The sequence below is a fragment of the Ursus arctos genome, unplaced genomic scaffold (assembly GCF_023065955.2).
Source record: "Ursus arctos isolate Adak ecotype North America unplaced genomic scaffold, UrsArc2.0 scaffold_5, whole genome shotgun sequence".
Classification (NCBI taxonomy): Eukaryota; Metazoa; Chordata; class Mammalia; order Carnivora; family Ursidae; genus Ursus; species Ursus arctos.
In genome coordinates, this window is record NW_026623067.1 from 37,039,565 (window position 1) to 37,048,528 (window position 8,964).

The following is an 8,964-nucleotide window of genomic DNA, read 5'->3' on the forward strand; positions in this document are numbered from 1 at the left end:
AATCTCATGACCCTGAAATCATGGCCTGCGCTGAAATCAGCATTCGGACGCTCAATTGATTGAGCCACCCAGGTGTCCCTGTTTTTTGTCTTTTAAAAGTTACTTGTTTTTTGAAATGATTATTCATATTCTTCTTAAGAGGAGATAGTGGTCCCTGTTATTTTTGAGTAGACCTTGAGACCACTGGAGAGAGTTGGATTTTCAGGCATAGGTGTTCTCTGGTGTCTTGACAGCTCTGTCCATTATGTTGTTCAGGCACAGGTTGGAAAATGGCCGTTTGGTATGAATTTCTTCTAGAACAAAGTTAAAGTAGAAGAAATTAATGCCTCTTCCAACCTTGAGATCCATGAGTGGTAAGGATAGATAACTGTTCCAGAAGAAGAAATAATAGCCCTTTTAGAGGAATGCTTGTGGTATAGATACAGACTTTAGGTTCTTGAAGAATAAGGTGTAAGTAAATTCACATTCAGACTCTGTAAGGTCTTGCCCCCTCTTGTCTCGAGCTTGCTTGCTTGCTTTTTTTTTTTTTTTTTTAAGATTTTATTTGTTAGAGAGAGAGAGAGTACAAGCAGGGGGAGCAGCAGGCAGAGGGAGAAGCAGGCTTTCTGCTGAGCAAGGAGCCTGATGTGGGACTCCGTTCCAGGACCCTGGGCTCATGACCTGAGCTGAAGGCAGATGCTTAACTGACTGAGACATCTCTTGTCTTGAGGTTTCTATCAGAAACAGATTCACTCTCTAAGATGACCAGTTTAATAAAAAAATTTTTATTTGATCATCTTAATTTTTGTGGTATATAGTCCTATGTGTTTGAAAATGTGTATTAAAATAAGCTACTAATTTTATGATGAAATATCCACTAGTTCTAGGGGCACCTGGGTGGCTCAGTCATTAAGCATCTGCCTTGGGCTCAGGGCGTGATCCCAGAGTCCTGGGATCGAGCCCCACATCAGGCTCCTCCGCTGGGAAGCCTGAATCTTCCTCTCCCACTCCCCCTGCTTGTGTTCCCTCCTCTCTTGCTGGCTGTCTCTCTCTGTCAAATAAATAAATAAAATCTTTAAAAGATATATATATATATTATATATAAAATATATATATCTTATATATAATATATATATACACATTATATAAATATATATTATATGTATGATATATATATATATATATATATATATCCACTAGTTCTAAATCAAGCCTAATTACATGAGTAGGTTGGGGATTTTTTTATGTGCGTGAACTCAGTAGTTAAGAAACATTTTCTTATATGCTGATTTGAAATTGTACAGCTCCTCAACATCATATCCAGATGAAATCACAAGTGGGTTAAAAGTTGTGAAAATACAAATGCAAGAAGTAGGCTCCAAATGAGATAATGGGCTAATATGTTTAAAATAGGAAGAACATATATAAAAATCAGTAATAGAAAAAGATCCCAACAAATGAATGGACAGAAAGGAGCAAAATAATCAGATAAATGAAAATTAAGTTCCCATTTTTCACCTTTTTAAATAACAAAGATCTTGTAAAAAGAAAACCAAGTGCTGGTGAAGTACATTGAAATGGGTGCTTACATACTACAGATAGAAGTATAGATTTGTATAGCCCAGTCTGTCAGTATGTACTTAAAGATAAGAGATTTAATTATTACTTCCCTTTGATCCAGTGATTCTAGTTTCATTCATTTGTACTAAGAAGACAGCCTCAAATGCTAAAAAAAAGTTTTGTGTCTCGCCTGCATTGGGCTCCCTGCTCACTGGGGAGTCTGCTTCTCCCTCTCCTTCTCCCCCTCCCCCCTGCTTGTGCGCGCTCTCGCTCTCTCTCTCTCTCAAATAAATAAAATCTTTAAAAAAAAAAGTTTTGTGTGGAAATACATTTGTGACAGTGTTATTTATTTCTGAAAATTAGAAATTACAGGTCCAACAGTAGGGGAAGAAATAAATCAATTCTAGGACACACTTTTAAAAGAGTATTGATCATTGCAAATATTGTGAAAAATGGGAAAATACTATGTTTGAAAAAAGCAGAAAGCTTAATTTGTATACATTGTAGATTGAATTATATAGAAAAGTATGTTACGTAGCTAGAAAGAAATGATTTGGGTGGTGAAATTTGCTGTATGAAAATTCTTTTTTATCCTAAGTTGTATTTTATCTTTTCTTTAATGTATAGCTTTAGACAAGAGGCGACATAGTTCCGTGGTAAAGAACATAGATTCTGGGGGTGCCTGGGTGGCTCAGTTGGTTAAGCATCTGCCTTCAGCTTGGGTCATGATCTCAGGGTCCTGGGATCGAGCCCTGCATCGGGCTCTCTGCTTGGGGGAGGGGGGGAGTCTGCTTCTCACTCTCACTCTCCCTCTGTTCTCTCTCTCTTTCTCTCTCAAATAAATAAAATCTATTAAAAAAAAAAACAACGTAGATTCTGGATCCAAATGCCTATATTTGCATCTCAACTCTACCTCTTACTGGATGAGACTTGAGGCAAATTACCTTCTCTATTCCTCACTTTGTTCATCTGTAAAATAGGGATGATGATTCTAAGTAATTCATCATTATTGTAAAGTTCTAAAAAAACAAAATGCACAGTTAATTGGTTTCTTGTAAACATTGAAATAACCAAGGTAAAGGCTCTGTTGTAAAAAGTGTTGGATATTTGTCATGTTAACTTTCATGTTATAAATGTGATCAGACTTGTGTGCTCTGACAAAGTTTTTAAAGGAAACAAAATATTCTGGGGGCATTAAATTAAAATTTATGGGATCCTAGGCAAAAATATAAACAAAAAACTAGAGGAACACATTTTTAAAAGTCGTGGCTGAGGGGCCCCTGACTGACGCAGTCGGTAGAGCATGCGACTCTTAATCTTGAGGTTGTGAGTTGGATCCCCATGTTGGGTATAGAAATGTTCAAAAGTAAAATCTTTAGGGACCTGGGTGGTGGTTCAGCTGGTTAAGCAACTGCCTTCAACTCATGGTCATGATCCTGGAGACTGGGGATTGAGTCCTGCATTGGGCTCCCTGCTCAGCAGGGAGTCCGCTTCTCCTTCTGACCCTCCCCCCTCACACTCTCTCTCAGATAAATACTGTCTCTCAAATAAATAAATAAAATCTTTAAAAAATAAAAAAATAAAAAATAAAATCTTTTAAAAATGTTGTAGCTGAAACAGTTTTCTAGATAAGTGGGTCCTTTTCTTATGTAGGCCCTCTTATAATTCAAGGGCTGCTTGTGAAAGTGTTGTTCTTATGATTTACCGGCCTGGTGGTTCTTCCTTCACCAAGTAGCAGTGAAGATAGAAATCTAGTAAGGGACCAAGAGAGGTGGAGAGAGAGAGAGAGAGAGAGAGAGAGAGAGAGTGAGTGTGTGTGTGTGTGTGTGTGTGTGTGTGGAGTGAGAAGGTCTAGTAGCTGAAATTGTTACCGTAACTTTTTCCCTTCCCCCTTGTGTGCCTAGTGTTGATTTTTCAGTTACTCTAAATCATAAGGGCTCTTAGTTTATCTGACTTATGTCCTCTCTATCTGGATAGCTATCTTTAAAAATAATTGCAGTTCCATTTTGTTGAATTTGATTATATCAGTGTACCTAAGTTTAATGTTTTAATGACTCCCTTTTGTAAATTGAATGTGTGGGCAAGCAGTTCTGTGAAAGGCCTGAATCCTGTATGTGATAATAATTATTCCTTTTTTGGAGGCAATAGCTTTGACCTGAAATTCTTTCCTATTTGAGTGTATATGTTAGGGATCTAAATATACAGAAAGCTTAAAGGAAGCAGTTAAGTGTGCCATAAAGGCACTTGATTATATGTTTTTAGAATTGGAAGTGACAGTGCGTTATGACACTAATGAAAATGAGCATATACTGATGAAAAATGTATGTGTAGGTAAAAATTTAGTCACTTCAATGAAGAGTCTCTGCAGGTTATAGAAATAGTAGTAATTCTCTTTATACAGAAAGAAGATATAGTACTTGATAAAACAAAATCAGATTTTTATGAATTAAAGTTCCCTGAGTAGTACAGTAAGAATCCTTTAACAGGTCCAGATAACCACCACCCTACTTTCTTTCCTGGGAAGAAAGTTAGAAAAGTTACCTCTTTAAAAAAAAAAAAAATTTAAGGTTGACTTATTGGAATAATTGGAGTAGTTAATAAGGGAATTTGTAACAAATGCTAATTTAGTAGCATGTCCAATTTTAGGTGAAGATTCAGTTGAACTCTTGCCAGTTTGATGGGCTGTACAAGTTTCTTTCTATAGTCAATTTCATGAACATTCAAAAATCTGTAACTTCCTGTTGTCATTTCCAGGAAATACATGAAATCTTTCCTTATTGCTATTAGAATGTTCTGTGCTTGAAGAGGGCATCAGGTGATACACCTGACAATAGGAAGAGAAGATATTTTGGGAATGAAGAGTCAGAAAACATCTTCCCTGATGTTTTTTATTTTCCATATACTCTTAAGGCAAGGAAATAGCTTTTTTGTTAACAAACTGAATGATTAAGGGCAAGAGAACTTTTTCTTCACCTCTCAGAAGCCCTTGATCTCTATAGAATAGGTTTGATAGGAAAATTAATAAATTATTTTCCTGGTGAATTTGATGTTTTGGGAGTAAAGTGGGCCCAGAATCATTGCCTCCTGCTGCAGAATATTAGAGAGAAATAAGACAGCCAAGTTGTGTTGCATCAGAATAGAAGAATTGGAATTTATTTCAGTATGTCAGAGGCCCCTGGATTTAATGTAATTAGTGGCCTTGGCCTCCTCTTTGCATTCAATAAGGAATACATAAGTTTATAACAAATTTGAACAGAGGCAATTGTACTGTTGAGATTTGTCTGCTATGTTCGAGGTTGTCACTGAGGAAGTGGCTTAGTTGAGATTCTGAAGTGTCACTGAAAAGAATTTGAGACCTTGGTATGTTGTATCCTACGTAGTAAGTGTGGCCAGCCCCATTTGGGTGCAAATACTGGCCTTTATGTTCTTAGACTAAATTGTTTTCAACTAAAAATGAAATAAATCTATTGCATCTGAATGTAATACCTGTCATTGAGAAAACAGTGATTGTTCAATTTCATGGTTCTAAGAGCATTCAGTAGTGTGGTTGTCTTTGGAAATTTGAGAACCATTAATCTCTGAACATGGGTTTCTAAAAATAGAATTTTATGGCCTATGAAAAGTATTGTTGGTATAGGATTTGAAAGACCTGAATTCTAATTCCACTCTACTCACTAACCAGGGACATTGTGCAAGTCACTTCATCAGCCTGGGCCAGCATCCTTAGGGGTTCAAGAACAATCTTACATGAATTTTTATTGATTATTGTAACTATCAAGTTAGGTAGAGTTCATAAATCTAGGCACTACAATATAGGTTCTTAGAATTTTCTTATGGATTGATATCTCGTGTTTCTTTCAACCCTTTGCTTTTATCGTCTACTAATTTATACCTTTTTTTCCCCCCATTATAGTACTCTTGTCCATCTGTTCTCTGTTGTGTGATCCCAATCCAGATGATCCTTTAGTGCCTGAGATTGCTCGGATCTACAAAACAGATAGAGAAAAGTAAGTATGGCCAGAAAAGTACCTATGGTGGGATGCAGATGTTTGTGTCCCAGATCTTAACTCAGGGCTGAGTATGGGTCAGATATTTAAAATGAAGTTCTAATATACTCACCTGGTGACAGAAAGAAGAGTATTTGCATCGGATATCATTGTAAGTTGAGGGTGCTGATCTTATTTCTGATTGTTTCAAATGACTCCCACTGTCAAGAAAAACTATATAGCGTATTTTCTAAGAGCCTTATGTCTTCTGCGTGGCTTTTGACATTAAAGTATTTTGCATCAGGAGCCCATCTGTCTTTGGTAGGTATTCGTAAATTAGTGGGAATTGATTTTCTGCCATTTGGCATAATCTAAAAAGAATGCAACAAGACATGAAAGCCCCAAATTTCCTTTAAAAACAAAACTTAATGTAGAATTTACATATTTTAGAATTGTAGTATAATTATTGAAGAGTGGTCAGGATATCGAAAAAGTAACTGAAAGTGTTCTAATTTTTTAATTTTGTGTATTATTCATTAAGACTATAGGAGGAAATAGATGGGAGAGAGTGGATAATTTTCTGAAGTTAAAATGTAAAGGATTAAGAATAATTTGAATTCTGTTAGATTAGAGAGGCTTATAGATAGTATATTTTTATTTTTTATTCTTTTTACTTTTTTAAAGTTTTTATTTATTTAAGTAATCACTATACCCAACATAGGGCTTGAACTCACAACCTCGAGATCAAGAGTCACATGCTCTTCCAGCTGAGCCAGCCAGGCACCCCTAGATAGTATATTTTTAAATGGAACTACACCAAGAATGGAGGATTGTAACAGCAATTGGTTCTTAGTTTAGTTTTGTCTGTGTTTAGCTCTGAATAGTATCTATAGTCATGTATCTCTGGCTGCATTCAGAATAAAATTAGATCATGCTTTTTTCTGTTTGTGTATACATTCACAAATAAATTTTTTTTAAGATTTAAAAAAATTTTTTTACTTAATTTTTTTAAAGATTTTATCTATTTGAGAGAGAAAGTGAGAGAGAGAGCAGGAGTGGGGTGAGAGGTGGGGAGAAGCAGACTCTCTGCTGAGCAGGAAGTGTGATGTGGGCCTAGATCCTGGGACTCCAGGATCATGACCTGAGCCGAAGGCAGACACTTAACAGACTGAGCCACCCAGGCATTCCTAAAAAAATTTTTTAAAGTAATCTCTACACCCATCATGGGGCTTGAACTCACAGCCCTGAGATTAAGAGTTGCATGCTGTGCCAACTGAGCCAGCCAGATGTCCCACACAAATTTTTTGATGAGAGAACCATTTCGTCCAATAGGTGGGCATGGATGCCTCCCAAAAGGAATTTCCCAAGTCATTATAATGGTAATGTTCAGTGAGCTTTCCTGCATCCCTTTTCAAAGAATTATAGAATCTTTTGCCCTGCTTATTTTACTACTAAAATGTTCTTCCTGAGTAATAAACTCATTCATTTAGCAACCAAATTGTTAAGTTCTGCCAGAACTAGTTTTATTGATACAGAGGAGAGTATTATGTCAATTTGATCAAGAACCATATACTGTGGAATTATATAGTTTTAAGAACTCCAAATAAATGAATCAATGTCTGAAGATCTTTCTTAGAAATAGGTCATTCAAATATAGAATAAAGGTATACCAGCAAATGCTAAGATTTAATCAGAATCCTGTTAGTGGCATTTATAGGCTACTGTTTTAAGTTTTAAAGCCTTTTCCCTCCATCACTGAATAAATGCTTATTGAAATTTAGAAAGAGGGGCACCTGGCTAGCTTAGTCAGTCAAGCTTCCCACTCTTGATTTCGGCTCAGGCCATGATCTCAAGGTCGTGGGATCGAGGCCCGCATCCGACTCTTCCCACAGCGCGGAGTCTGCTTGTCCTTCCCTCCATTTTTCCCCCCGCATGCTCGCACTCACTGTCTTCTCTCACTGAAATAAATAAATAAGTAAATAAGGCTTTGCTTGAATAGTACTAGTTATTCCTCTCAAGTTTCAGATCGGATAATGAATGAAATCTGTTGCTTTCTGACTGACTCCTCACCTGTGTTAAGCCAAGCTTCTCTTTGTGTGTACAGGTACAACAGAATAGCTCGGGAATGGACTCAGAAGTATGCGATGTAATTAAAGAAATTATTGGATAACCTCTACAAATAAAGATAGGGGAACTCTGAAAGAGAAAGTCCTTTTGATTTCCATTTGACTGCTTTCTATGAGCCCACGCCTCATCTTCCCCTGTGCACATGTTTACCTGATACAGCAGTGCTGCGTGTTGTACATACTTGGAACAACAAACTAGAAATACTGTACTTCTGTACCAACATTGCCTCCTAGCAGAGAAGTGTGTGTGTGACAAGCCAGTTCTCCAGGCGTAACCTAGGTGTGAGACTAAAAGTTTTCCTTATTGACTTAAATTTGGATAACGGCAAGGTGAGGGGTGGTGGGTATGGTGTGTGCTTGGATGGGGAAGAAAAGCTCCACTGACCTGTAGGAGATTGTTTTTAAGTGGAATACTTTTAAACTCAGAACAGTTATGAAAAGCAAGGCGAAGAACGCGAAGCTGTTTCTGTATTCATTTTATTCTGAAGGACCTACGTCTTAGGTGAAAGTTATGACCAACCAGATTAAACTCTACCCACATCCTGTATTTTAAGGTCTAAGTTTAACTGGTCAACATTTAAATGGATTGGAGCTATTAGTATATAAAGTGTGATGGGCTTTGGTCCCACATCTTTTGCATCTCCCCACCCTTCACCCTTTGTCCTTTCAGCCCCCTTCTCTCTTCCACATTCTTTGGTTTGTATGTGGTTTCTCAGTTAATACATAGCTAATAGCTCTTATTTTTCTTATGTTTTTAACTGCTTAGGTCTATCTGGATGTAAGGGTGAAAATTCATTTGATGGAAATACTTGTGTATATTTAAAGACCCAATTGCTCCTCTGGAGCTTGTACGTTCAAGAATGATTAATCTGTGTAATAAACTGATTACTACAGTCATTACATATAATTTTGTGTGAATAGGCTTTTTGATTTTAAGAACTTTGTCTAGCAGAGATTAATGGTGGGTTTTCCCCCACCCCTAAAATGTTTTCATTTATACTGGTTGCATTTCAAAATCATGAAACAATTCCAGTTTACATAGTCAAAAGGATATCTTGAAAGTAATTTTACTGAACAAGATAGGGGCGTAAGCTTAAAAGCATTTCCATGAACCTTACATGTGCAGTATTCCAGGAACATGACTGTTAAACTAAATAAGAAATCTGCTTTATTAATGAAACTAAGCTGCATTTCACCAAAACCTTGTGACATTCCCTTGGTACATAGGACATAAAACAAAGGCATTGCTATTCGGTAAGTTAAGCTTCTGTGATTGTGATTGTAAAAGAGCAACATTGACCAAACCTGGGAAA

The 8,964-nt window shown here is 36.7% G+C and overlaps 1 protein-coding gene across 1 annotated transcript in view; it reads left to right on the plus strand.

The window, feature by feature from the left end:
- UBE2D2 (ubiquitin conjugating enzyme E2 D2) overlaps window positions 1-8,558 on the plus strand; it is a 57,914-nt gene extending 49,356 nt beyond the window's left edge. The window contains exons 6-7 of the mRNA XM_026508119.4: window positions 5,453-5,546; window positions 7,630-8,558. Coding sequence (XP_026363904.1) covers window positions 5,453-5,546; window positions 7,630-7,675 — 140 coding nt within the window. The 3' untranslated portion in view covers window positions 7,676-8,558. The remainder of the gene's footprint in view (window positions 1-5,452; window positions 5,547-7,629) is intronic.
- The last annotated feature ends 406 nt before the right edge of the window (window positions 8,559-8,964 follow it).